The sequence below is a fragment of the Hippocampus guttulatus genome, chromosome 19, assembly GCF_054856545.1.
Source record: "Hippocampus guttulatus isolate MCC_2025c chromosome 19, RoL_Hgut_1.0, whole genome shotgun sequence".
Lineage (NCBI taxonomy): Eukaryota > Metazoa > Chordata > Actinopteri > Syngnathiformes > Syngnathidae > Hippocampus > Hippocampus guttulatus.
In genome coordinates this window covers 672,465-699,284 of record NC_141279.1, presented here as the reverse complement: position 1 = coordinate 699,284, position 26,820 = coordinate 672,465, and the positions used below count along the sequence as shown (strand labels likewise).

At 50.0% G+C, this 26,820-nt stretch overlaps 4 protein-coding genes and 1 long non-coding RNA gene across 11 annotated transcripts; 4 read left to right on the top strand and 1 right to left on the bottom strand.

Moving 5' to 3' along the window:
• Positions 1 to 880: 880 nt before the first annotated feature.
• LOC147189383 (cadherin-related family member 1a) lies at positions 881 to 9,436 on the bottom strand. 4 transcript variants are annotated; one of them, XM_086138280.1, is made up of 18 exons: positions 9,379 to 9,436; positions 9,165 to 9,167; positions 8,986 to 9,081; positions 8,237 to 8,382; positions 8,112 to 8,162; positions 7,949 to 8,038; positions 7,789 to 7,875; positions 7,217 to 7,333; positions 6,788 to 6,931; positions 6,645 to 6,723; positions 6,474 to 6,574; positions 6,062 to 6,265; positions 5,724 to 5,876; positions 5,443 to 5,607; positions 5,138 to 5,205; positions 4,404 to 4,632; positions 3,890 to 4,144; positions 881 to 2,745 (listed from the first exon to the last, which is right to left on the bottom strand). In XM_086138280.1, exons 1-18 carry the CDS (start codon positions 9,434 to 9,436, stop codon positions 2,182 to 2,184), a joined length of 2,610 nt encoding a protein of 869 aa, XP_085994406.1. In that variant the 3' UTR covers positions 881 to 2,181. The 4 variants fall into 4 exon arrangements, with proteins under 4 accessions (XP_085994406.1, XP_085994405.1, XP_085994407.1 ...); XM_086138279.1 differs by lacking the exon at positions 9,379 to 9,436 and having other exon boundaries at positions 9,165 to 9,303; XM_086138282.1 differs by lacking the exon at positions 9,379 to 9,436 and having other exon boundaries at positions 2,596 to 3,549; positions 9,165 to 9,303.
• LOC147189382 (uncharacterized) lies at positions 8,301 to 10,294 on the top strand. The gene is made up of 2 exons (XR_015104024.1): positions 8,301 to 8,399; positions 9,172 to 10,294. It is a non-coding gene; the product is annotated as an uncharacterized LOC147189382 (long non-coding RNA).
• A 399-nt stretch (positions 10,295 to 10,693) lies between these two features.
• On the top strand, positions 10,694 to 17,816 carry adam9b (ADAM metallopeptidase domain 9b). Of its 4 annotated transcripts, XM_086138934.1 has the most exons (24): positions 10,694 to 10,712; positions 11,680 to 11,811; positions 12,553 to 12,639; positions 12,731 to 12,795; positions 12,878 to 12,951; positions 13,033 to 13,108; positions 13,196 to 13,272; positions 13,444 to 13,636; positions 13,751 to 13,813; positions 13,923 to 13,994; positions 14,080 to 14,249; positions 14,360 to 14,450; positions 14,614 to 14,744; positions 14,822 to 14,993; positions 15,112 to 15,201; positions 15,379 to 15,574; positions 15,754 to 15,865; positions 15,962 to 16,142; positions 16,358 to 16,444; positions 16,516 to 16,621; positions 16,777 to 16,912; positions 17,005 to 17,095; positions 17,314 to 17,351; positions 17,436 to 17,816. In XM_086138934.1, exons 3-24 carry the CDS (start codon positions 12,573 to 12,575, stop codon positions 17,557 to 17,559), a joined length of 2,412 nt encoding a protein of 803 aa, XP_085995060.1. In that variant the 5' UTR covers positions 10,694 to 10,712; positions 11,680 to 11,811; positions 12,553 to 12,572; the 3' UTR covers positions 17,560 to 17,816. The 4 variants fall into 4 exon arrangements, with proteins under 4 accessions (XP_085995060.1, XP_085995061.1, XP_085995059.1 ...); XM_086138933.1 differs by lacking the exons at positions 10,694 to 10,712; positions 11,680 to 11,811 and adding an exon at positions 12,145 to 12,442; XM_086138935.1 differs by lacking the exons at positions 10,694 to 10,712; positions 11,680 to 11,811; positions 17,005 to 17,095; positions 17,314 to 17,351; positions 17,436 to 17,816 and adding an exon at positions 12,140 to 12,442 and having other exon boundaries at positions 16,516 to 16,660.
• Positions 17,817 to 17,929: 113 nt separating this feature from the next.
• On the top strand, positions 17,930 to 21,250 carry pstk (phosphoseryl-tRNA kinase). The gene is made up of 6 exons (XM_086138937.1): positions 17,930 to 18,537; positions 19,293 to 19,545; positions 19,656 to 19,857; positions 19,931 to 20,006; positions 20,474 to 20,567; positions 20,829 to 21,250. Exons 1-6 carry the CDS (start codon positions 18,316 to 18,318, stop codon positions 21,053 to 21,055), a joined length of 1,074 nt encoding a protein of 357 aa, XP_085995063.1. The 5' UTR covers positions 17,930 to 18,315; the 3' UTR covers positions 21,056 to 21,250.
• A 1,822-nt stretch (positions 21,251 to 23,072) lies between these two features.
• On the top strand, positions 23,073 to 26,770 carry acadsb (acyl-CoA dehydrogenase short/branched chain). Its single transcript, XM_086099186.1, has 11 exons — positions 23,073 to 23,241; positions 23,549 to 23,699; positions 24,000 to 24,100; positions 24,193 to 24,399; positions 24,487 to 24,657; positions 24,856 to 24,981; positions 25,074 to 25,166; positions 25,242 to 25,331; positions 25,879 to 26,016; positions 26,287 to 26,386; positions 26,461 to 26,770. The coding sequence occupies exons 1-11, from the start codon at positions 23,209 to 23,211 to the stop codon at positions 26,535 to 26,537; spliced, it is 1,287 nt and encodes a 428-aa protein (XP_085955312.1). The 5' UTR covers positions 23,073 to 23,208; the 3' UTR covers positions 26,538 to 26,770.
• Positions 26,771 to 26,820: the final 50 nt, after the last annotated feature.

Genomic DNA, 26,820 nt, shown 5'->3' with positions numbered 1-26,820 from the left:
ATTTTGATACAGAATGTTGAGCACTGGATTAGGATTTTTTTCCCTCTGAACAATGTTGAGTGTGTATCGTTCATGGATTAAAATGAGAAAGCCACACAAGTGTTGAGGTTTTTTTTTTGTTTTTTTTTTGCACAATCACTTAGAGGATTTGTTACATAAGCGCTATATTCCCGTGCATTTTATCCATACACTGCTAAGCAGATTAGAGTGATTTTCTCTCTCCACCCTCAGCGGGACATGATATTTCCATTTAATGACGAGTGCCATTGCCCGCGTTCTGCGCATTGATTTCGAAGGCAAATCCATTTAAACATCCTCTCCATGTGGTTTTTTTTTTTCCTTTTTAATATTGTCATGTTACCAGAAGGTCAAAACCCCGCCGCAGTTTGCCGGTGAACGGAGCTCGGAGCTCCCCCGTAGCCGTTGAGTATCGTCACGTGTGGCCAAAGCCAAACCGTGACGGGATTTGGATTCGACACCTCCGAATTTGACCGATGCTTTCAAATTTGATTGAAAAAGCTGTTACGCACAAATCCATATTTGGATGCTCTCCATTGACCGCCATCGATCTGTTCTGTCCTGTTCTGTGCTCTGTGCATATTTGAACGACGCGTGACCAGTTCAGCGAATTAAAGCACTAATTAGTAGCCCGTGCTAACATCCCGAACGAGCGCAATGTTTATGCCATCACTGCTGTGCTGATGCTAACTTATTGCATCAATGGAAAGAAAAATCGATATTTCTTTGCCTCTCCCCGATCGAATGAGTCCTTTGTCATAATCCCGTTGTGTCACAGCTGACGTTTAAGGCTTCGCATTAATCTAATAATCCGATCGACTGCAGCCTCTGCGCGCACACTCGCACAAAAGTACCAGAGGCCTTATTCCGTTGAGATATTTATTCAAAATCAAATACAAAGACGGTACAAATATGTAACATGCAAAGACCAGGCGGTGTCTTTTATCGTATCTGCCATTTATCCCCATGTATTTTACAAAGTCGAGCAAATACATTCCACTACGATAATTACATGACCTCTAAATTGCCCGCATTTGAAGGCATGAATGAGAAACACGGGAATGCGCATAAATCTTCAATATTTTGATGTTGATTGAATTGCTGTTGAGTACCTCCAAAAAGGAAACGTAGGTGCGGTTGAAATCCCAACGTGCCCAGCACATATGTCAATTTGACGCCGGAGTTACAAGCGTTCTAGTTGATACGCCCCGACACTGGGAACACTGTTTTATCCACACATGGAGGGAAAAAAACCCCATCTTGTAAAAGCATGTTTTTTTTTAACACAGCTACACCAAAGCAACCTTGCGAGCGAGCTTGTTCGAGCGCGATGCGACCGCGGCACATGGTAATGGTACAAAAAGAGCAAGCTTTGGGCATGTTCTCGTGAGAAACTCAGTTGAGGCTAAATCAAGGCTCTGACATGCTCATGTAAACTTCTACGTTCATTGCGCTCAAAAAAACAAGTCGTCAAAAAAGGAAACGGCTGCGCCAAAGTAAATATTTGATGAGAACCTGTGCTAGCTTTTAAGCGGTGAGTAACATTAGCACTTCATCACAAGCTGATTTTTATGGGTGTTTTTTTTTTTTTTAAACAACTGTCGAATGTACAATGTTATTAATGATTGGGTCAGTCCTCGTTATGACCGGATTTGCTCATACGGGGTCATTTTATTCATTTATTTTTTACTCCAGAGCAGCGTAAGAGCCGAGGCGATTCTTTCCAGACCCCCCAAACCTCCGCGGTTAAGATGATGGGATCCTCCTCGAGATGGCAGTGTGGTAATGCTCTTCTGCTCTTTGGCGCATTCTTTCTTTTATTTGGATTTTTCTGAGGAGGTTTCGCTTTGACACTACATATTTTAAAAACATTGATCTGTCCTTTCTAGGCCCTGTCCAAATAGGCTTTTGGCTGGCTTTGACCTCCAGGGATGATGAGGTCAAGTTCAAAAAGATGCAAATAGAGAGCGGTAAAATTCTACCGGCTAATTCAACTTTGGACCGATTTGATTTTTCACGCCCCGGTCATCTAAAGGGATCCATTTTTTTCCATTTGTAATGACGTTGATTTCAGTCTGTAATTTTTTTGGGACCCGAGTGAATGAATGGGGAGTCTGTTTTTCGACACGAGTCTGCGTGCTTGTACTCTTTTGCCTCATCCGGCTAAAAGTAACCTTGGTTGTTTTCTCTCATTTTCTGCTCCAGCCTCATCTTCAACTCTGAAACCAGCGCCGAGCTCACGTTGCCCTCTTTGCGACCGCCCCGCTTGCCTTTCCTGGAGCCTTTGGAGGCCAAGACTCCCGATATGGTGGGGACAGCGCGGGACCTCTCGGGGGCTCCGGTGGCGGTCGGGGCCGGCGGGGGCGGGCGCGGGGCGCGGGGCGGCGGCGGCGGCAGCGGCGGCGGCCGCCTCGTTCTCGGGGTGCCGCTCTCCTGCTCGGGGCTCCCCTCCGGATCTTGCGCGAGGAACTTCTCGGAGGGCTTGCCGAATTTGAAGGCGAGCAGGTCGAAGGTCCGAGGCTGCCGGCGCCCGGGTCGCCTCTTGATGACGCGGCGCGCAGGTGTCACCCTGTTTTGGGACTTGGCGTTGCGCATGTAGATGGCCGTGGAGATGAGAACGGTCGCTCCTACCAACAAGCTAATAATGAAGGTAAGCACGCCTAACGCTTTCATGGGGTTGTCCCGACTCCTCATTAAAAAGGCCGCCACAGGCCCCTTGAGAGGAGTCTGCAAAAGAGCACACACAATTGGAAGCATGCGAGCGTCATTCCCGGCGTGCGATAGATCGATCGGCGAAGCACCGGCGGGGGGGCGGCCCAAACGACAACGCCGCCGCGTTCTCCGGACCGGAGGGGTCAAGCGGACGGCCAAAAGGTCAAAAGCGGGCTTATTTGTGCCATGACGCGTCCCGATTTACCGCTTCCGCGCCTTCGCCTCGAATTTGGCGGTCGCATGTGGCTCCCGAACTCCAAAAGAGTTTGACGGCCCTGCTCCGCACGCAATCGTCTGATCAGAGAAGCCGCGTCACGTGCCAATCGGAGGCCGGGAGCGCGTCTCGTGTTTGACGTGCGTCGGGCCAGAGGGAAAAAGGTTCCGTCGCGCAGAGTTTGTTCCGCGGATGCGATTCGCACCGGTCCTCCTTCCGAACTTTTGCGAATCCAAATTCACCAACGAATGCGCCCCTACAAATTGTGCCGCGGTACTGCGCGAGCGAGCTATTTTGTGAGGATAAGATTTTGTTCACCCTTGGCAACGCGAACGAGTCCTCCTCGCTCCTCTTTCACAAGGCCCGGCAAGAAACAAACACAAGGTGACACGGAGGCATCCCTCCCCTCACTTGGGTCTGCGGACCACTTTGACATAGTTACTGTCCGGGTTGATTCTGGACTTTTTCACCGCGTTACAGTACAGCGTTGTGGAGATGCAGACAGTGAGCAAAAGGAAGGTAACGACAAGGCTGAAACAAATTCCAAAAACGGTCAGCGGACGCTCGCTGAGGCCCAGGAAATAGGAAACGATACGTCCCTTGACCTGGAAAGCACGATGCACAACACACAAGACCACAAACAGTCGTCAACGTGCCGAGCGACGCGATGAAAAAAAAAAAACAGATCGGCTTGCGTGCAAATCGAGCGAAATGTGAAACCCCCGCCACTTTGCCATTTGCCTCATTTTTAGAAATGAAATTGAGCGATTCGACGCCTGGGATGGAATTGGTCCCACTTTTAAAGACGACGGTCGGCGCTTCTGATCGGAGTTTGCCTACGATCGGTCCTTTTTTGCCCGGGCAAAGAGCGAAGGGGTTCACCGCGCGTCTGTCTTGGCGTCGGAATGAGCCGCAATTTGTCTACGGCGCAGGTGGACGCCTTACCGCCTCGGTGATGTCGACGTTGACCACGGCGGTGGCGCTGAAGGACGGAGAGCCGCGGTCTCGCGCCTGCACCACCAGTGACCACTTGCAGCCCTTCTGCAGTGTGATGTTGCGCACGATCTCCATCGACTTGATGTACGGCTTCAGCTGGATCTCGCCCGTCCGGGCGTCCATCTCAAAGGCGTCGTCGGGATCCGCCGACATGATGCGGTACTCCACCACGTTGTTGGGAGACTCCGCGTCCTCGTCCACCGCCTGCGAGGTAAGTGGCTTCAGGCGGCGCGCTAACGTGTCACGCGACAAAGCGACTCTCGTCTCGGCGACGAACCGGCTAGTTTCCGAAAAGTCACGCGCTACCACTGAACACAACTGGAAACCATGAGAAAAAAAAAAAGAGTCACCCGTAATTTTCGGAAGGAAGCGTAAGAAAATTCATCAAGCGAGGGCTCGCTCGCTTCCCTTTTTGTCCCGGCGTGACCGAATAGCCGTAAGCCGCGTCTCGTACGTCACGCACCTCCACTTTGATGGGCGTTCCGATGACCATCGTCTTCTCCAGCGGCGGGTCATCGAATTCGGGCGAGTGGTCGTTCACGTCCAGCACGGTGACGAAGACCTCGGCCAGTCCGTACTTTCCCTCCGAGTCCTGCGCCTTGACGTAAAAGTTAAACTTGGAGCGGACTTCGGCGTCCAGCGACGTCCACGGCCGCGTGGAAATGAGGCCCGTCGACGGCCCGATGGAAAACCTGCGGAATCGGGACGACTTTTTCATCCGCTCGCAATTGGGATTTTGTCCGCAGTTGCTGAAAAATGCGACGGCGCGAAGAAGAAAAATCAGGCCGAAATACTTCCCCGCGGTGTATTTGTGTGGACGCCGCGCTCGCTGGCATTTTATTCACGGCGATAACTCGCAAGTTCCTCGCAGACCGCCAACTTTCACACAATTAACTCCGGCGAGCGCCTGCGGAGGCGCATAAATTTGCACTTTCCCTCGGCCGCGCGCGCGCGTTCTCACCTCGCCTCGCCGCGACGTCTCGGGCTGCAGCTGTCACCCTCCGTGTTAATTGGCTCTTCCGACGCAAGATGGGCCCCCGCCAGCTATTTTTAACCCTCCGATCCAATTAGGAGATAAGCCGCGATGATAATAAGCCGCCATCTTAAGGGCGAGGCCCGTTTGTGGAGCGCGCTGGCCGATTTCTGCCGTCTTCGCTCGCGGATCTCGACGCGCGCCGCTGCGGGAGGTTTACTCACAGATCTGATCCCGGTCCATAAATGCTGTATTTGACTTGGCCCCAGGGCCCCGAATCGGGATCGTCGGCCTGGCGGAGGAAGCGGGACAAACTGGCGGTCAGAGGCCACAAAGGCTGTCGCGGAGGCGTTTCAAGTTTGCAACTTGCGCTTCGCTCAGACCGGCCAATTAGGCGCCGTTGAGGGGAGCAATTTGAAGTTGCGGATATAGTCAAAGTCACGGCGCGGATTCCGCGAGCCGCGGGCAGATTGGACCGACGCGCCGAAGCGGACAAAAAGGCGACAAACGTGTCGCTCGGCCGACTCACCGCAACCGTAAAAACGCCGGTGCCCCCGGGCGAGTTCTCGGCAACCCTGGCGATGTAATAGTCCGACGTGAATTTGGGAGTGTTGTCGTTGGTGTCCAGGAGGTCGATCACGATGTCTGCCGTGGCGCTGAAGCGCTCGGGGGTGTCGAGCTCTACCGCCAACAGCTGTAATAATAATCGCTCCTTTTATTCGGTGACAACTGCGACGTCGTGACCCAAACGCCAAGACGGAAAATCGCATCGAATAAAAGTGCTCGCGATATCATCCTTTCGGTCCCGACCTTAAACGAGAGCGTGGGTCCCTTTTCGTAGTCGATGCCCGACGTGTCCTCCACGATGACGGTCACCTGGGCTTCGTTCAGGACCGTCTGAGGGACCACTCGGAGAACTCGGCCGGGCCCCACCAGCCTCAGCTTGAACTTCGCGTTAGCTCCCTTGGAAATAGGGAGGATTGTGAATCGGGTGCCGTTTTAAAATCGAGGCCTCCTTTCGGAAGGGTGTTTATGATCTATAACTTCGCTCTATCGGTCAGCCTCTCTGTCCATCTATCTGCGAAAAACAAAAATGCAAGAAAGCGGAGGAGCGCGCAACTCCGAGGGCTACGCCAGCGCCAACGTACTTGATCAGAATCGTTGACGGTGATCTTGAATCCCCGCAGGATCTCGCCGGAGGGAGGATGCTCGGACACGGTGACCCGGAACTCGCTCTGCGGCCCGTTCTCGCCGTAGAAGGTGGGCGGGTGGTTGTTGAGATCCACCACTCGTACCGTCACCACGGCCGTGTCGTGGTCCCGCGGCAGACCGTCGGCTCCCACCTCAGATGCCTGGTCGGCGACGCCACACGGGTACGTGAGACCCAAATCGACCGCCCGTCAGCTTTTCACGAGCGCTCGTCCTCCTCGACTTTGCGGCCGGGCTCCGCCTTTGACCGGTCGCCAATCGATGGGCCGTATCCAGACCAACGCCGGAACCGGCGACCGGTCGATATCGGCGCAACGCCGAGCGAAGATACCCGAGGGCAAAAAGCGCTACCTTGACTTGAATTTCGTAGAGTTCCTTTTTCAGCAGGGAGGGCGGCGTTGTCAGGGTGACGCACCCGCTGGTGCCGTTGATGTCAAAGACGCCGTCACCCCCTGGAAGAGAAAGCCGGCGTCATCGCGGCCCGGACATCCGCGCCATCCGGCGCTCTTCCGTTGCCCTCACCGCCAACGATGGAATAATAGATGGGGTTGGGATTGCCTCGATCGCCGTCTCTGGCGTACACGGTGAGAATCTCCGAGCCCTAGATGACAAACGTCGGATCAAAGCGGCGCCCGTGCTTTTACGGGACGGCGCGGGCAACTTACGGGAACGGAAACCTCGTAGACGTAACCGAAGTAAGGCCTTCCCACGAAAGACGGGGGCGTGTCTTGGGCATCCAGGACGTGAACCGTCACGGTGGCTGTGGAGGTCAAAACCTGATGTTTGCCCTTGTATTTCCCGCCTCCATCCTGAGCAAGACAGCCGCGTGCGAGAGAAGGACACCTTCTAGTTCGATTGATCATTTCCAGTTCTCCACTTGACCTCCCGGGCGTGTCTTTTGGAAGAAAACCCGCGCGCGCGCGCAAGATGCAAAGTGCACAGAGGAAGATCCCAGCCCAGATTCTAACCCCAAACCTAAAAACCGGGACGCAGATGTGCCCGTCTCGACGATGCGACCAAATGTCAAAAGGTGAGCCCGGATCACCGCGGCGGCGGCATCGGGCTTGTGTGCGTGAACCTTGGGGCTCTCTCACCTTGGCGAGCACCGTCACAAAGTGCGCGGGCGCGCTCTCGTAGTCCAGCCACTCGCCCGCTTTCACCCTCAGGATCCCGCCGTGGGCGTCCACGGTGAACTTGGACGCCGCCGTCGGCTGATGGCAGAGACGTCACACCGGGGCTTCGCGTCGCCGTTACTCCGATCGGCGGCGGCGACGGCGGCGGGCGTTTGTCTCGCCGGAGCGGAGCCGACGTAAGCCCTTATTAAGCTCCCCGCGCCTCGCTTCAAATTTAATCCACTCAAGTCACACATTTGTTTGGGATGAGATGAACGGTTTCCCTCGACACGCTATTCCATCAGCGAAATGACCTTTTTTTCCACCCCCGTTCCGTTGGCGGCCCGCTCGGTCACTTCACGCGGTCATTTGGGCAAACGCTTCCAGATGGTAAATGTTTGTCATGCGTTGAAAAGATTTTTGGGATATCGAGCGCTTCTACATGCGCAACAACGTAGAAGCGCTCGATATCACAATATCGATAACAACGATCCAGCCGGGGGCCCAAACGGAACGCCGCGTCGCCCGCGCGCCGCCGAAAGCCGGAGCTTCACCTGCAGGGAATAGGAGACGCTTCCTCCTGAGCCCAAATCTTTATCCCGCGCCCGCACCCTGTAGATGCTGCTGCCTGCCGCCACATCCTGGACAAAAGCAAAACGAGGTCCGCTTTGGACGGCATTTCCGGCATCCGTCATGGTTTCGGTCGAGCCTCACCTCCGCGATATTGACGATAAAAGGAAGGTTTTGAAACTCTGGCGGTTCGTCGTTGGCGTCGGTGACAAACACTCTCACGTTTTCAACCACCTGAAAAGAAAAGGCAAGACTGCTGCAAGCCGACGGCTTCCGGGCGAGCGCTAGGCCGCCGTTGCTCCCGTACTTTATTACGCCCGTCCGTGATGCTCACGAGCGCGGAAATCTCATCTTGTTTCTACAAAAAGAATTTGAAGAAATGTCAGTCGCGGCAGACTTCCCGCGAGACGACGTCGCCAGCGGAGGACTCGCCTCTCGATCCAGCTCCAGAACGAGGGTGACGTTTCCGGATTTGGGATCAACCCTGAAATACTCTCGGGAGCCCATTTGGAAGGTCAGACCGTATCGTATGGGATCGCCCTCGGGATCGCTGCCGTTGAGGACATAGATCTGGGTTCCTGCGTGGGAAAACCAGGTAAGACGTCCGCGCGCGCGCAACGCCGCGATTCATCCGTCCGTCCGTTCTCTAGACCGCTCATCCTCATCGGCGCGGCGGGTGAACGAGAGCCTCGCCGCGCCGCTGCGGGCCGCTCGCCCGTAGCGTTCGTCCGTGAGAACGCCATCGCCGGCTAATATTCGTTCCTCACTTCCTAACGCTGGTTCCGGTACACGTACGGCGATACTTTGCCACAATTGCTTTAACAGAAATGAGATGATTGTTTGAAAAAATGCCTAACCTGAAATACACGAAAAGCACAAGTCAATTGGGAATGAAGAAACGGACAAATGGGGCCCCTTTTTGGGTTTTTTTTTTTTTTTTTTTTTACAACTACATTCAGCGTAATGGTGAGATGGATTTGTTGCCCTGCCGGTGAGTCAAAAAAAAAAAAGACTGGCCCGCGGTCGGCCCGCCCCGGAAAAAATATCGACGTCAACTTGACTTTTGTCACATTATTGAGGAAAATCTCTCGTCACAGAGTGTCACAATTCATATGCTGTTATTTCAGCCAGTCGCTGCAGCTTCGGTAGGCTGTAATGGGAAGAAAGCTCCAAGCTCCTACCGACTGCCGTGTCCTCAGAGATGCTGAACAAAGCCATGTTCCCGTTGGTACTGCCGGGTCCATTGTCGTAGAAATACGGAGCGTAGTCCGATTGTCCTTCAGCGGAAAGCCACATGAGCATCGAATCGGCAACAAGTTGAGCGAGAATGTTTTTTCTTCTGTCTCAAACTGTCACTTACTTGCTAGGATCGAGGCAGGAGGTGGACGCAGTGGGGAGGAAAAACATTGGGGATTATTCCTCAGTCTGAAAGGATGCCACGCGAACGCAAGCAAAAGCTCTTTCACGTATGCAAGGGCGGCGCGCTCGAGACGGAGCATCCCCGGCCGCAGGCATTGAAGCGCCGAGGAAGTCTGAAGCACGCGCAAAGACCTGTCCAAGAAAACAAACCCTACCCCAGCCGAAGTGCAGGAGGAGGACCAGCGTGAAAACCGACTTCTTCTCTTTCTTCATCCTGGTGGGGCGACGAGGCCCGGCTGGCTCATGTGGAAGGCTTCTCGTCGGGCGGGCGGCGAGCCGTGTGACCTTCTTCAAAGCAGCTCAAGATGCGAAGGGGAGGGGGTGGGACTCACAAGGCGCTAATCCGGTGACGCATCCCTTCGCTCCGCGCGCATTTTCCCACTAGCGGCACGCGCCGTTGCTCGCCATCGAGAAAAGTCAATGACACTTTTCTTACACTGCGGGAAATGTGGACGGACAGTGAAAATCCGCACTTTACAAAGAAGCATCTTTTTGGAAAATCGTTTGATTTTTTGGATAATGGATCAGTTGTTAATTCATCGATTGATTTTGACACGTCTTTGCCTCGACCTATTGTTTCACGCAAAAAAAAAAAAAAAACGACAAGCATAAAATGTACAGAACGGCGGTTCTTAAACTTAGGACCACCGATATGCATCCATCCATCCATCCATTTTCCGAACCGCTTGATCCTCACTAGGGTCGCGGGGGGTGCCGGAGCCTATCCCAGCCGTCTTCGGGCAGTAGGCGGGGGACACCCTGAATCGGTTGCCAGCCAATCGCAGGGCACACAGAGACGAACAACCATCCACGCCCGCACTCACACCTAGGGACAATTTAGAGCGTTCAATCAGCCTGCCACGCACGTTTTTGGAATGTGGGAGGAAACCGGAGCACCCGGAGAAAACCCACGCAGGCCCGGGGAGAACATGCAAACTCCACACAGGGAGGCCGGAGCTGGAATCGAACCCGGTACCTCTGCACTGTGAAGTCGACGCGCTAACCGCTGGATTACCGGGCCGCCCCACCGATATGCAAATGTGTTGAAAATAAAAGTTAAATACAACTGAACTGAACCTTCCAGAAACATGATTCTGAGGTTAGTTTAACACTCTCCGTTGTCCATCGGTGTAAATGTGAGTGTGAATGCTTCTTTATTTACAAAACTGGCCCGGATTCAGAGTCGGTGAAGAGGAGATCCCCTCCCGTGGAAGTATGTCACGTGCTTTGACGACACTTTTGTTGGGTGCTGTGCCGGCAGATTGGAGTTGCCGTCCAACGGCCACATTCCGCCTTAAGACGCCAAAGTTTTCCAGCCAACCTTTTGCCAATGTTTACTTTCTTTTCCTATTCGAGCCCGGCCGACCTTCTGCGCACAAAGTGTATCGGCGTCGAGAAAATTGATAACCAATCCCTCACTTAGCCATCGATCACAAGTGGACAAAAAGAAAATCTACTCGTGGGGGGTGCAGACAGAAAAATAAGCAAGGTAACGTGACACGAATTTCCACTTTCTTGATTCAAGTCCCATTCACGGGTCTCACTTGCAGGCAAATCTTGATGGCGTGTGCACCGTTTTACAGCCTTGGCACGGTGTTAACATGTGAAATTGGTGGCAGGCAGGTTTGACACTTTGCAAGCGCGGAACAAAAATAGCATTTGACGCTCGATGACGTCAGCCAATCACTGCGGGATAGGAAACAGACAACGCAGAGCATGATATGCTTCGAAAGATTGCATTAGAGACACACAAAAGACTACCTAACTTCATTGCATGTTGTCGTTTTTTAATGCAGTTTTTATCGGTACGATTTCATTTTGTAGTTTGGATGTTGTATTGGATGGTGTGTTCACATACGTTTTTATGCTGTTTATCCTGATAGTAAAACATTTTTTTCTTTTCTTTGAACGGGTGCAAATGGGTGGTGAAGAGTCACGCGTGGATGCCGTCATTGTGAAGCTGATGTCAAAACATGGCATGCAGATGCGGGCATCTGCTGTGAAAGTCCTTGCTGGGTCGGGAGGCTTTAATTTGAGCGGAGCAACCAGATGGTGGACAAGAGGATTAGTGGGTGCTCTAAGCCTTTGTCATCTGCTGCTCCACCACACACCGCGGTGTACGTCTGCGTGCGTGTGGCTGTGTGTTGCAAAAGAAGACCTCTTCTGGGGGCCTCACACCCTTCATGTTTGGTACATTTAGTTTAAGGCAATCAGTACTTTGAGTTGACTTTATAAACACCAAAAATAAATCTAAAAATGCACAGAAGGGTGGAAATTGTTTTGGGAGTCAACATTTTTGTTGGTAATAATGCATACTGCTCCAATATAAGATGAATGAGCATTATTGCAAAAGGAGTCTCAATGTTAATACACCACTAGACGGCAGTGTTGCTCTGCAAACACCTTTTGACTTGTTGCATTATTGCACTACAGTATCCTGTTTCTCTCCCGGATAGGTTACAGACGGAGATGGATAGTATTTGTTTGATGCTACAACAAAACAAATTGGAACAAGAAGATTCGTTCTCTGTGTCTCCATTCCGCGTGTTGCGTCACATTGGAACTGATATCTGCTGGAAGAAGATCTGGTATGTACAAAAATGGGCATTTGCTCAGTAATAAGGTGAAGGAAATTTCAATTTATTTGACACCTGTATACAGTATATATATATGCAACCCCTGGCATTGTTGGAGTTTTTTCTCTCTATTTTGCACACTAGTTTTCTGTTATTTCATGTTTTGAATAAGTTCAGGAACTTGACATACTGTTGTGTACTTTTTTCTTTTTCCTTATGATAAAGATTACTATTGTTTTTTATTTAAGGATAAGCGCATATTGCGGCAGCCGCCATGATGTCACTTCCGCTTGTACCGCCGCATAAGCGGAAAGGACGGACCGAGATCTCGTATGTTGTCGCGACATTTAAATACCGAAATTATATTTTTTACATAATCAATTTCAATTCCATTAATATTGACTTTTTCATATTTCAATTCTGATTTTAAGAGATTTTTCAACAATAATACCGCCAAGGGAAGAAAAATACGTGCTTTATCTAATTATATTTGTAATAATTACTTCATGCTAATTGTTAGCGCATTGTTCTACCATATTCCTTCGACTAAAAATAAGAGACTGAAAATATGACAACTTGTATGGTTTGAAGAAGATGTCATTTGCCAAATCCAACAGAAGAAAAGTATTCAAAGAAGTGAAAGGTGTGTCCAGCCGCGCCCACCATGACGCACCTGTTCAGTAGAAGGAAACCGAGGTTCGAAGCTCCGTTCAATTAAAGTAAGACTCACTAAAAATGTTTCTCTTGGCGTAGTTGGCACATGTCGTGAGAACATGATCGAAGAATACCACATCGTCGCTGTTTTATTGCTATTTGGCATTTCCGGAGTAGACGGCAAAGGTGAGTCGTGTTTGTTTGATGTTACGTCAGGTATTAAGAAATGTGTAAAAATGAATTCAACACCTATGTCACCCTTTCGTTTCCCTTCCAGAGATTAATCATGGGTTAAAACTTACTAAGTATTCCATTGTGCAACCTCGGCTGCTTCCCGAACAGGCAAGTGGTGGTCAAGCGTGTCAGGAGGTAAAACGAGTCCTCGAACTTTTAAGTATTTTTTTTTCCCCCCTCAAAATTTCAGAAATCTGAGGAGTATAAATCGTATATCCTAAAAATCGGCAATCGTCCTCACATCCTTCATCTGAAGAGAAACAGGTTTTTCACCACTTCGCAATTCACCTCATCTAAAATGCTGCAGTTGATGTGACTCATCGTGTTCTTTTCCTGATTCCTCAGAGACTTTTTACATCCGGATTTTGTTCGAAATAATTTTAACTTGGCTGATCATCACACGGCAACACGTCCGAAATCTGTAAGTGAATGGCTGACCGGAAACGTTTTGTCCTTCGGCAACGTTACTCAATATGGTTGCTTTGATTTTTTTTTTTCCCCCCCACAGGTGCATTGTTATTATCACGGAGAGGTGGAAGGCGACGAGAATTCGGTGGTTGCGCTCAGCACGTGCTACGGATTGAGGTGTGGATCTTGACCGACCTAGATTAGTGATCATTTTGGCGGGATTATTGAACAAAAAAAAATCGATTAAAAAGAAATTGCGCGGATGACAACCCGCCACCCGTGAAGGGCCCCAAATGACAACTGGGGTCATTTTTGCTTTGCGTGGATTTACTCGTGATTCCTGTCCAGGGGCGTGATCCTTTTGGCAAACGACAGCTATGGACTGGAGCCTGTGCCGCTGTCCCCCACCAACGACCACCTTCTGTACCGACTGGCCGACGTTCGGACCGAACCCGTCACCTGCGGCGTGGTCCCCGAGGACGCGGCCGCTCCGAAGCGTGAAGCCTTTGAGCCCACGCAGGCCATCTCTGCTCTGCTGCGGGTCCGGGATGCTCACGTTTACCGTCCGTTCGCGATGTGATCTTGCTGTGTCAACGGGAGGAGGGGATCCCAAGTGTCCCTTTTTTTTTTCTTCTTCTTCCCGTTGTTTCTCTAGAAGAAACGCAATTTACCTCAGACCAGATACGTGGAGCTGGTCTTGGTTGTGGATTATCTCAGGGTGAGTCGAAATGAATGGCAAGAGAACGGGGCAAAAAATGTCCATCGTGAATTAGTGGAGAGCCGAGGGCGAATATGCTGGGCTTCACTGTGTTCCTTTGACTTGACAGTATCAGTTCAAGCAAGGAAATGAGACGGCGATACTCGAGGAGATGATGGAAATGGCCAACCTGCTGGATGGGGTAAGACATCTGAAAAGATGGGAGAAAAATAAAATTCTTTGTTTGTTCCCATACTTCTTTCATGATCCTTTCTGCGCCCTTGTAGTATTACAAGCAGCTGAACATCCGCGTGGTGCTCGTGGGCCTGGAGATTTTTAGCCAGCCCAACCCGTTCCAAGTGGAGGACTCGGCGGGCAACGTGCTACGCAGCTTCGTGAAGTGGAGGAAGTCCGAGCTGTTGCCGAGGAACCGGCACGACATCGCTCAACTCGTGGTGTGAGTGATCAGCCGCCCAGGCGACGTCCGAGACGCGCGATCCGCAGCTGATGGCGCTTGCGCTCCCGTCGTCGTCGTCGTCGTCGTCGCCGTTGTTTGTTTTCTTTCAGCGGTCGGCCCAATTCGTACCCGGGAGGCGTGCTGGGGATGGCTTTCGTTGGCACGGCGTGCTCGGCCGCCACCTCCGGGGGAATCGCCGTGGTTAGTTTGACGCCAAACGCATCACCAAGGTTGATTTGACTCCGAAGACGGTGCTTGGTGTCACTTTTCATACATCGCTGCGTTTTCTTTCGGCCCTTCACAATTGGACATGTTTGGGGAAAACTTTGCCTCCGTGATCTGGTCGTCGATTGCGATTCTCCAGTTTGGCGACGACGAGCTGATCTACGCCTCCAGCGTTGTGGCCCACGAGATTGGTCATAACCTGGGCATGAATCACGACGACAACCGCTGCAGCTGCGATGGGAAAAGTTGCATCATGGCGGCCACTGCCAGGTTAAAAACAACAACAACAACAAAAGAGTTTGCGTATTTCGCCACTAACGGTCTTATTTACACATGCGATGCGTCAGCGGCGCCACAAGCTTCAGCCGCTGTAGCGGCGAAGATTTCCAGGCGCTCGTCGTCAGCGGAAGAGGGGTGTGTCTGATAAACCAGCCCTCCCTCTCGGACGTGGTCGGCACCGCCGAGTGCGGTAACGGCTTGTTGGAAGAAAGCGAGGAGTGCGACTGCGGCACGCCGGAGGTAGCGTTGCGCGCCCGCCACACTTGACAAACATTTGATGCCACGTGCCGATTTCAACGCTTTTTAGAACTGGACTGAATTTGAAAATAAAGTGTGTGTGTGTGCGTGTGTTCCACAGGAATGCCAGAATAAATGCTGTGACGCCGCCACTTGCAAACTCACCTCCGGCTCGGCTTGTGCTCATGGGAGCTGCTGCAGTGACTGTCAGGTGGGCACGTTGTCCTATTCCCGTTGGATGCGTGTTAGCGTGACAAGCGCACAGTGTTGTTGTGATCCTTATTTATTTATTTATTTATTTATTTTCCAAAAGCGGCCGCCGCCTTTTTGCCGAGCTCCGTTTTTTTTTTTTTTTTCAACCGCGATTGTCACTCGGTCCCGCTCTTAGCTCAGAGTGGCCGGGACGCCCTGCAGGGGCTCCGCCGACGCGTGTGACCTTCCCGAGTTCTGTAACGGCACCGGCGCCTTCTGCCCCGACGACTTCTACATCATGGATGGCCAGCCCTGTCGGGACAAGGCGGCGTACTGCTACGAGGGCCGATGCCAGACGTACGACTCGCAGTGTCGAGCCCTCTTTGCACCAGGTCTGTTTTTCGCCGGCGGCCAATCGGGGTTGCCCGTCGGTTACCTTACCCGTAAGCGCGCCGGTGTGCCTTGATGCTGCGCGTTTGGGTCGTCTGACTGGTTGCTACGGCGACCTTGCGCTTGCGGCGTCGGGCAGAAAGTTTTCCGATTTCCGAGTGTTCTCCCCTCATGTTGTCAGATCCGGCAACGAAGGCGGCAGATGTTTGCTTTCTGCATGCCAACATGCAGGGAAACCTATTTGGGAACTGCGGGATCACCAGCACCGGAGATCATATCAAATGTGCTTTGGCGTGAGTGTCGTTGTCATCTGCTGCCGTAAACTTGAAATATGAATCGGTGTGTGCGCGGGTGGGGTTGGAAAGCTCAAGTGAGTGTGAATATTTTAGGGACGCCATGTGCGGGAAGGTGCAGTGCACCAACGTGGACGTCAACCAACCGCCTCCGGGTGCGCACGTCAGTATCCAGATCATCAACGGGTCCACGTGCGTCAACGCCGACTTCAACTTGGGGCCGGATGTGCTGGATCCCGCCTATGTCAACCCCGGGAGTCCGTGCGCTGAAGGAAAAGTAAGGACCGCCGCGGAAACATTTTCACACAGACCGCCGGCGCCCAAACGTTTTTGTTCTGCGCGCCCCTGAAAAAAAGAATAATTTGGACGCCCCTGACGTCGACCAAGCGAGCAAATTTGCTCTGTTCTAGCTTCTTTTTAGTGAACTTTGGTGAAGATGGCCCGTCTCGAATGTGGGTTCTCACGTGTCATTGTCATCTTCTTCTTTTGAAGACCTGTCTGGATTTCAAGTGTGTGAACGCCTCGTCCCTGCGGCCCAGCTTGGACTGCGACAACGCTCGGACGTGCAACGGCCGCGGGGTCAGCGCGGCGCTTTCCGCCCATCTCCCACACCCGCCTCAAGACTGACTCGTGTCGCTTGCCGTCTCCAGGTGTGCAACGACCAAGGGCACTGCCACTGCGACGACGGGTGGAGCCCACCGAACTGCAACCGGGCAGGGATAGGCGGCAGCATTGACAGTGGCCCCCCCAAGATAGGTGCACGCTACGTTTTGACATTGAGCATTTAGTGTACCGGTACTTGAACCGCAAACGAGACGAGAATGACCATTTTCTGGAAACGACGTTGATTTATTTACTTAATTTTTTGCTTTTTTGCGGACCCTCGTCAAATGTACACGGTGCGCCTCAAGACTACTCCCTCAGGGACGGCCTGTTGATCTTCTTCCTGCTCGTCGTTCCACTGCTTGTTCTTCTCATCCTGGTGCTGCTGTTCCTCTTCCGGAGAGATGCGCTCAACCCCTGCCTCAGACAAGTTCGCCGTTTCAGGTACACGCAATCTTACTGTATGATGTTAAAAAACAAAACTCTACCCTCAGTATGAAGGCAATACGCAAGTGCGCATATTTGAACTTTGCCAGGCCACATCACGGCAGCGCCAACGGACACTCGGACCGCAATACTGAGACGCACGCTACCTCTCGTAGTCCAACAGAAGCCCCCCCACAGAGGGTAACTATTCTGCTCAATTCTCATAGCCTCAGGGCATTTGATCAGCTACGTATTCAGCAGCAGGTACAACCGGTCTTGATTTACAGCTGAATTCTGTCTGCAAATAAGATTCAGGATGTAGGTTGAGGGGTGAATAGGGGTGTTGTCATTCCCCCCCCCCCCCCCCCCCATGTCATATACAGTCCCTGAAACGTGGCGTGTGTTTTCTGTCATTTTAGCTTTCATATCCACCGGCTGCTTCAGCTCCAATATCAGGGTAACGACTCCGTTTTATTACTCATTCCCATTTCTTACGGTTTTCTTACACAACCACCCCCCACCCCCGCCCACATACTTTCAGTTTCAGGTATGGAGAGCTTGATTATTGGAACACAGATCCAAACACTACCTCTGCACGTCCCCAAGCTCCCAGTCAGGGCCCTGGGGTCCCCAAATCGATTCCCGCCCCACATCCACCAAACTAAATTCAGTTTTGTTTTTTGCGGTGGTATATTCTTCTGTTATGCTGATGGTTAAATGTTATTTGCAGCTGAGGACAAACGAAAAAAAAATGCACTCTGAAGTCTTGAAACTGATCATTCTATCATGGAAAATGGCATCATGTTTATTGGAATATTACTGCGATGTATGTCATTGAATTGAATCAGATATACTGTATATATTTGTATATTTACCAAACGATTTTAATGCTTTGGGGAATTAAAGGAAACTTCTATTGTAATATGCGCTTGACGGTTGAGTCTTAAGTGATATGGGAATACGCGAGTGGGTGATATGGCTTTAAAATAAAATGTTATATATATACTCATACACTTTTTTCCCTTCCCCCACAAAATATTTCCTTAAAATAATCTCGGCAGTCAATTGAAGAGCAAGCCGCACCCGCTCCAACTTTCACATTCTTTTCTCAAGGAGACTTGTGCAGGTCGATCAATTCATCCTTGGCCAAATGTTGGCAGGCTTCCACGCGCGCACATCGGGTCAAAAGTTTCTAACACGTACGCTAAAATCATTGTTTATTCAACGAATGGAAAATTGCGATGTAGCAGTTTCTATATCATCAATTAATAAGCGCAGAGCGTAACTTTACCTTCACGTGACGTAAGCGGCAAAATAAACGAATAAAAATACAACCGGATGTGGGCGGGTCTCGTGCGAATGCGGAAGTAAGCCGCACGGGGCAAACATTGTGAACGGCTTTCAAGTTTGGCCGCAGACGTATGGCGGCCGCAATCGAGCCCGAGCACGCGGACCGAGCTCGGGCCTGTCTGTGCGTCCTCTGCGGTCTTCCCGCTGCGGGGAAGTCCTCGCTGTCCCGCAGCGTCTGTCTCGCCGCGAGAAGGCGCGGCTGGAGAGCCGCCGTGGTGCAGTACGACCGGCTGATCCCCGACCAGGCTTTTCAAAACAGAGAGCCAGACGACGACGCTACGTCACAAGAAGCGGTAAGCTTTCAAATGGCCTCTTGTGTTTTTCCAATTCCAGCTCACCACTTCTCTTCTTGTTGTCCCGGTGTATGTCACTTGAATGCAGTGAAACACGCGAATCGATTTGTGTTTAGGCCCTAGAATGGGGCACTGTATCAGAATCAGAATCGCCTTATTGTTATTGTATACGAAATTTGGGTGCCACTCCTTAGTGCATTTCGTAAAAAAATAAAATGCAAAACTCAACAACAGAGGCTTATATTGCACGCAGGACACATATTGCACATAAAATGAAATGGCTCAGATATTGCTCATTATTGCACAAGTGAGGTAAGTGAGTTTAGCTTTAAAATGCAGTAGCTTTGATTATTTTCTGTGGTTATTTATTGCAGTAATGGCTCTAGGAAAAAAAGTGTCACTGAATCTGCTTGTCCGGCTTTTGTGTGATCCGTAACGTCGTGAGAGTGCCATTTTGGAATCGTTTGAATGTGTAGTGAATGTCTGATTACTTGGCGTGAGTGTCTAGGGTGTAAGCTGAGGCTGACGGCAGCTCCCGTGTCAGTCCAGTATAGACTTAGCGTTAGGGTTCAATAAACGGCTGAAAAGTCAAGCCACATATGAGAGCATTACATTAAAAGTAGGGTTAAAAACATCTATTCAACAATGACCAGCTGTAAAAAAAAAAACCCCTCTCTGCAACACTATCGTGCAGCCGTCCGAATAAAGTTTCTGTTGAACGTATTTGGCCTGAGTTTCCATTTGACCTTTTCCAGCGCACAGAATGGAAGATCCACCGAAATGCAGTGTTGCGTTGCCTGGAGGAGTTCCTGGTGAAACGGGAAATGCCCATCGAGCGTCCGGGCGACAGCGGCATCGACGGGCCCGCGTGGGAACGCTGCGCCCGCGCTCTACTGACGCCGCCTCTCGACCCCGCCCGGGCCGATGCGGCGCCGCTTTTGATTCTGCTGGATGACAACTTCTACTACCCGAGCATGAGATATGAGGTCTTCCGGCTGGCTCGGAAGTGTAGGCATATTTTGGACCGACTAATGACAACTGAAGAAATACAGCTTCGTCATTCCGCGGTAGTCTGAAATGCGATTAAATCCGTCGCCCTCGACACGCCACCGTTGCAGATTCGCTGGGGTTTTGCCAGGTGTACGTGCAATGCCGCTTGGATCTGTGCTTCAGCCGGAATGAGAGCCGGCCTCGTCCCGTCCCCGCTGAGGTGATTGCGGAGATGGCGAAGCGTCTGGAGTCTCCGAACCCAACGAAAAACCCGTGGGAGGCAAAGAGCATCGCGGTGGACGCGGCGGACGATTTGTCAGAGTGCGACATGTAAGATGAGCGCGTGAGCTGTTTTTGTCCTCCGTCTTTTAACGTTTCGGTCTTGTTTTCATTTTCCTTTCAGTCAGAGGGTGATGGCGTTGATCTCCTGCGCACTCGGCGACCCTTTGAGCCCATTTGAGGACGACGTCGAACAAAAGGTTTCTGAAAGACGGATTGTGAAGGATGACTTTTATTTACACCTTACTCTATTTTTGCTAAGAGTGACTGTTAGGTGTGCAAAAGCACACCCAAAAATATAAACAAATTGTTACGCCAAAACACAAATGATTTTTCTACAAATCCGTCTATGCCAGCGGCATTATTTTGCATCCCACGAGAGTTCTCGGCAGGACCCGTGTTTCTTTATCAACTAAAAGTATGTGGCTGGAGCACGAGGCGCCGACTTTGCCTTTTTCTAATACCGGTGTTGTATAGGTTGTGTGGGATTACCTAAATTCCCATTCTATTGTTTGTTGTTCAAACCGACATTTCAAAAACATTGCGGCTGCTCAGCCCCCGTGAGCTCCCGGTCCTTGCCATTTCTCTGCGTTCCTTCATAATAGTCCCGTTGTATTGAGCAAACTTTAAAAGTCCAGCACTGAAGTAGTGAACTTCAACCTTGAAGGAGGCAGACCGCCAAAGATGCGCCACAAGCGCGGTTCACCGGGCTGACCGGGCCTGTCGCCGTCTCATCTCCGAGGCCATGAAGAAAGCCAGAGGTCAGTTGTCCGCTCCATTGGTCGAGCTTTTATTTCGGGGTGTTAATTCGTGTTGTTTTAGTTTGAACGTCTTCACATTTTATGTTGTAACAGTAATTTAGATTTTCACATTGGCTCAAAGTCTTCCAACTTCTGCCTTTTTTTTTGTTTGTTTGTTTAAATCCAAAAAGAAGGATAACGTATCCTATCCGCTAGGTCGCGCTATTGCACGGTTTTGCATCTCCGCTTGTGCACTTTTCCGATCCATTTGTCATTTTTCAGAAACCGGTGTATCCTCTCGACACACGAGGTCCTTAGCCACTCAGCTTAGCCAATCCAAAAAGCGAGTCCTCCAAGATCTGCGCAGACACTTTGTTCAAGACCTGAACTTGAGTCGGGGAGGGGACGACATGGACGTGGATCATGTGGTGAAGACGGCGGTGATGCGTTTTGACTGTGAAAAGCAAGAAATCCTCTTAAAAGTAGTCCAGCACCATTCCAACTTTTAGCCGCTGAGTCCGTTATAAAAGAAACAAAAACAAATCCACCTCCAACCGGTGGTTTCAATTAAGGTCACCTTTATACTGCTTCAGTTATAAAACAAGCAGACAGTAAAAATAAAAGAACAACTCCGAAGTCATATTACAATTTACAGTATATACTGTACATGATGTAAAAAATAAAATGATACAATGATACAGGCACTGTTGGTGTGTCAAGCTAATTCAGCCAAGGTGTTCCAAAAAAAACTACGTAAAATACTGTTTATCTGTGTTTAATTTCATCTGCAGCTGCCTTTGCCAAACTACATTCCTTCAAAGAAGTACAAACATCCTTCCTCAAAATAGTGACCAGGAGTGTTGATGTGCTTAACTGCCGACAGTTTTTGGCATCTTAAAGGTCCTCTCCATATACACTATATATATATATATATATATGTATATCAGTGTTGTGTCCAAGGACCGGCAAGCCAAGGCCAAGGACTTGGAAAATTTTCCGAGCCAAGGACTGATTTTGAAGCTCAGGCCTAGTCGGGGACATGTATAAAACAATGCTATGATACCACTTGGCAGGTCTTCATGATTTGCAACACCCCTTCATCATAACCCCTTGCACTCTCTAACGCTGGAATGAAGTGTTTTTATTCAAAGAGTAGAACAGTCGGGGTACGTGTTATTTATACTGAGAAAAACAAAAAAGCATATGATATACATTTATGAATTAATGTTTTAGTGCAGTCGTTTCTTAATGTGAAGTAAATCAACACTCCGCAGGCATGACATGGCACGGAAGACAAGTTGAGAAATGACTTTGCATAGAAGTCAATCACCGAGTGCAGAAAAAGCGGTCATCTCTGCAGTGATCATTTTAAAGTTTACCGGCAGCGAGTCCCAGGGACTCGCTGATCAGAAAAGTATGAGTCCCATTATGCATTGAGAGAGTTCCAAATTTCAAATTCTGAAGTGGTCTACTTATTCAATTGCATATGATAATAACACAAACAACAACATATAATAATAATAATAATACATTTTATTTATAAGCGCCTTTCAAGACACCCAAGGACACTTTACAATAACCAAAAACACAAAACAATACGGGTTGAGCAGCGGCAGCCAAAACGCGCCAGCGTTCACTCAACCCGGAAGTCAAAAAGAAACCACAAGGGAGGGAGAGGGGGAGAAAAAAACACGCTCGAACTATTGAAATATATACATACAATTATAAACAAATGTTGCAAAAATTTAAATAATTCATGAGCGGGCCTGAGGATTTCGGCTCTTTGAAGTGAACGATGAGTCGAAGTTTACAAAAACGTACAGTAATGGTTGCAAAGAGTTCAACGGGCTTTGCTGCACTTTTTGATCCACGTCGATGGACAATCAAAAGACCCCAGTTTGAGAACCACCGCTGCGAAGTACGGCTAGAAAAATAATGTTCAACTGATACATTAGTCCAAGTGTCCGCAAGCAACAGCCACTCACCTGATTCCCTCATCATGCTCTCCTCCTCTGAATATGACTGCAAGGGAGGGAAATTCAACACCCCGGCCGCTTGGATGGAGTTCACATCTAGGGCAGACTTGGTGGACCTGCTCCTCCATCCTGGCTGGCATCCAACCCACGGCCGAGTGAGCTGTCTGCAAGACTATTAAAACAGAAAAAAAGACACATCGCGAAGGTCATCTTTTGTCAATGTTGTAGCAGCTCTCTCTCTCTCTCTCTATATATATATATATATATATATATATGAATATATATATATATATATCAGTTTTAGGAATTTTTTCAAAACGGTCGAAAATGTCAACATATCAGATGAAATTGATGTGGAATTACCATTGACTTTATTTTCTATCTCCACTTGAGAATGCTTTTTTTGTGCTGACAGCCAAGAAATTACTTATTTTATACGTTTATTAATTTCTTTTAACCCGAACAAATGACGTTTATGCATGAGTGGTGGCTCTTTTATTTTGAAGGTGGCCAACGCCGCTCGCAGGCGACAGATTACCGTAATGCACTGTATTGACAATCGCAGTGACGGCTCACTTGACTTCGATTTTGCGAGTGGAGGCTGGCTTGACCGCAGTGGAATATCAGACGCTCTTCGACGCAACGTCACCCTCCGGAGTACCCATGTAAACATTGTATAACAAATCATGGCTTCCGTGTTCGTGAGGGCTTTGTCGAAGGTAAACCCGGGATCGGCGACACAATGTCACTGCCCGTTAAATTTGTCCGATTTTGTTGTCTTGATCATGTTGGTCGTTGAAAATGCACGCCCTTACGATAGCCACGTTGCTAACGTTATTAGCACGGTGGCTGCTAACAGCTGGCATTGAGAATCACAGGCTGCGTTCGGAATTATTCACGCATTCCTTATCACATAATATGAATTGATATACAGTATATATTCACATATATATATAAAGAGAGAGAGCTGCTACAACATTGACAAAAGATGACCTTCGCGATGTGTCTTTTTTTCTGTTTTAATAGCTCACTCGGCCGTGGGTTGGATGCCAGCCAGGATGGAGGAGCAGGTCCACCAAGTCTGCCCTAGATGTGAACTCCATCCAAGCGGCCGGGGTGTTGAATTTCCCTCCCTTGCAGTCGTATTCAGAGGAGGAGAGCATGATGAGGGAATCAGGTGAGTGGCTGTTGCTTGCGGACACTTGGACTAATGCATCAGTTGAACATTATTTTTCTAGCCGTACTTCGCAGCGGTGGTTCTCAAACTGGGGTCTTTTGATTGTCCATCGACGTGGATCAAAAAGTGCAGCAAAGCCCGTTGAACTCTTTGCAACCATTACTGTACGTTTTTGTAAAGTACAATGTTTTTGAGTGCTACTTTTTTTTCTTGAAAAACATATTCGATTTTTTTGTTGTTGTCGGTGGCGGCTGGAAGGGATTCGTGGGATTTCCGCTCATTCAAATGTTTCCTTCCCAGTGAAAAGGTACGCACAAGAACGTATAGCTCCCCTTGTGGCGAAGATGGATGAGCACTCATTTATGGATGAAGCGGTGATCAAATCTCTCTTTGAACAGGGGGTAAGAGCTGTCTTTGCCCCAACAATGTTCCTGAAGTGAGGAATTGTGCGGTTGGCTAACGCTCTTGTGCTAATGACCTCATCCACGTGCAGCTTATGGGCATTGAGATTGACGCGGAATACGGCGGTACCGGCTCGACGTTCTTCTCCTCCATCCTGGTCATCGAGGAGCTGGCGAAGGTGGACCCCTCTGTGGCCGTGCTGTGCGACATCCAGAATACTCTGATCAACACGCTCTTGATGCAGCTGGGAACGGCCGCTCAGAAGGAGCGGTACCTCGGCAGGCTGTGCACGGACACGGTGGGAGGTTTGACATTCAAAACGGAACGCCCCGTCCGAAGCCCGCACATTCCGAGGTCCGGTTACAAGGCTACGTTTCACGCGCAGATCGGCAGCTTCTGTCTGTCCGAGGCCGAGTCGGGCAGTGACGCCTTTGCGCTGAAGACGCGTGCGGAAAAACACGAGGATTACTACGTCATCAACGGATCCAAGATGTGGATCAGCAATGCGGAGAATGCCGGTGTGTTCCTGGTGATGGCCAACGTCGACCCCTCGGCCGTGAGTGGCGCCGTTTTCCCTCAAATGCCACCTCATACTGTACAGTGCAAAACATGGTTATCGATGGAGCGCTTTCACAATGTCAAGGAAAATTTGATTTGTCAATGGAAGTGGGGGCTTCTGATCACGTCAAGACCAGTTGGAGAAGGCCTTCCTGGCCTTGACCGCTCACCGCCTCTTGTGATTTGCGAACGACAGGGTTACAGAGGCATCACGTGCTTCATTGTCGACCGGGAAACGGAAGGCCTGGCCATCGGCAAGAAGGAAAACAAGCTCGGACTGCGCGCGTCCTCCACCTGCCCGCTCAACTTTGACAACGTCAAGGTCCGAACTCGGGGGGTGGGGGGGGGGGGGGGGCTTGCCAATGAATCTCGTGACTTTTGCTCATTCGTGCTTTGCTAATGTGTGTTGCGCAGGTGCCCGAGAAGAACATCTTGGGCCAAGTAGGTCACGGGTACAAGTACGCTATCGGAATGCTGAATGAAGGCAGGATAGGAATTGCGGCGCAGGTTAAAAAAAAAAAAGGCTCTCACACACACACACGCATTGAAAAAGAATTGCATCGAACATGGATTTTCCGACAGATGCTGGGGCTTGCGCAAGGCTGCTTTGACCACGCAGTTCCTTACACAAGACAGAGAATGCAGTTTGGAAAACGTGTCTTTGACTTCCAGGTAAATCAAACACCTAGCAGACTTCTTTTTCCCCTGAGCAAAATATTCAAGGAGACATATTGTGCATTTCCCCCCACAATTTACAACGGTTCCCAGTTGTCTTAATAACATCTCAGACACACTTTCTTCCGAGTGTTAACAATTATGAGTACACTGTACAGGTCGTCCTCTCATCGGGAAAAGCTTTGTAACTCATGGAGGCAGCCGTCAAAAGTCGTCGAATAAAAATGTGTATGAAAGACAAGTTTTAAAAATAGACAGAGGGGGGGCCTTGCACCTACTCACAGCAGCGGTTTGGACCAACTAGAGACGCTCGTGGGAGGACTGGTTGACTCCAAGTAGCAATCCAGCTGAGATGTCATCAATCCTCTCTTGTTTATTGCAATGCACATCATGTATTGCTTCTATTTGTGAAAGGATATTGGAAAAACATATGACATCCCAATTATTGAGGGGGAGGGGAATCATAATCAGTAAGCCCGTAGAAACCTTTGGAAGGGCGAGTGGCTGAACAAAATCTGCGTCTGTTGGTCCTTTTGCGGTCCAGGGGATGCAGCACCAAATCGCCCACGTGGCGACGCAGATCGAAGCCGCGCGCCTGCTGACGTACAACGCCGCTCGTCTGAAGGAAGCCGGCAGAGCCTTCATCAAGGAGGCCTGCATGGCCAAATACTTTGCTGCAGAGGTGACGCCGCATACACCTCAGAACATTAGTTGTTGTTGGTTTTTTTTAAACTATTGTTATATCAGAGCGTCCTATAGCGGAACCCGCAGTGTGAACTGTGGCCATTGGAAATGATGTCGATCCCTCCAGCGTGCCGCTGTGCTCCCTCTTGCACTGCATCATTTCCCGTCGTGTTCATTTTAGTTCCATTTCTCCGCCACCGTTTTGAGGGTTCGGTGTGGCCACTGAATTTGGGCCAAAATGGTCGACTGTTGTTTTTGTCTCCCTCAGGTGGCAACGCTGACCACGTCGAAATGCATCGAATGGATGGGAGGGGTGGGCTTCACCAAAGACTACCCCATTGAGAAATACTACCGGGACTGTAAAATTGGTACGTGCGTGCACTATAACGCTGCGCAAAATTTGAGGCGCGCACAGTACAACCAAAGTGGAATTCTTCTGCAGGTAGCATCTACGAGGGCACGACAAACATCCAGCTGTCCACCATGGCCAAATTCATCGATAAGGAGTATGACGTTTAATATCATACCGAAGTGGAGCCGGACAGATTGCACTCAAGAGACCGCCACGTTACACTCCCGATATCAATTCTTGCGTCTGTCGCATGACCTTGCCACAAAGGACGGTCCAGTCGCACCGCAACTGACTGTTACTTTGTCACTTGTAATGTCCCTTTTCTTGCAGTGCTGTTTTGTCACTTTGTACGGATTTTGCAATTATGATCACCCGTAAATGTCCGCCATCTCCCCAGCTAGTTGAGTGTCTTCATTTGAGTGTTTCAGTGCCTTTGTCCCGTGCCCCAAG

Excerpts from the sequence above, each read along its gene's own strand:
- adam9b (XM_086138933.1), top strand. The coding sequence starts at position 12,394 with ATGTCATTTGCCAAATCCAACAGAAGAAAAGTATTCAAAGAAGTGAAA. Across the intron at positions 15,202-15,378 it reads GCTGCTGCAGTGACTGTCAG|CTCAGAGTGGCCGGGACGCC; the intron begins GTGGGCACGTTG and ends TCCCGCTCTTAG. Across the intron at positions 17,352-17,435 it reads GCTTCAGCTCCAATATCAGG|TTTCAGGTATGGAGAGCTTG; the intron begins GTAACGACTCCG and ends ACATACTTTCAG.
- LOC147189383 (XM_086138279.1), bottom strand. The coding sequence starts at position 9,303 with ATGCTCCGTCTCGAGCGCGCCGCCCTTGCATACGTGAAAGAGCTTTTG. Across the intron at positions 6,724-6,787 it reads TCTACGAGGTTTCCGTTCCC|GGCTCGGAGATTCTCACCGT; the intron begins GTAAGTTGCCCG and ends TTTGTCATCTAG. Across the intron at positions 6,575-6,644 it reads CTATTATTCCATCGTTGGCG|GGGGTGACGGCGTCTTTGAC; the intron begins GTGAGGGCAACG and ends TTTCTCTTCCAG.
- acadsb (XM_086099186.1), top strand. The coding sequence starts at position 23,209 with ATGGCTTCCGTGTTCGTGAGGGCTTTGTCGAAG. Across the intron at positions 24,101-24,192 it reads AATCTCTCTTTGAACAGGGG|CTTATGGGCATTGAGATTGA; the intron begins GTAAGAGCTGTC and ends ATCCACGTGCAG. Across the intron at positions 24,982-25,073 it reads TCAACTTTGACAACGTCAAG|GTGCCCGAGAAGAACATCTT; the intron begins GTCCGAACTCGG and ends TGTGTTGCGCAG.
- pstk (XM_086138937.1), top strand. The coding sequence starts at position 18,316 with ATGGCGGCCGCAATCGAGCCCGAGCACGCGGACCGAGCTCGGGCCTGT. Across the intron at positions 19,858-19,930 it reads GATTTGTCAGAGTGCGACAT|TCAGAGGGTGATGGCGTTGA; the intron begins GTAAGATGAGCG and ends TTTTCCTTTCAG. Across the intron at positions 20,568-20,828 it reads GGCCATGAAGAAAGCCAGAG|AAACCGGTGTATCCTCTCGA; the intron begins GTCAGTTGTCCG and ends GTCATTTTTCAG.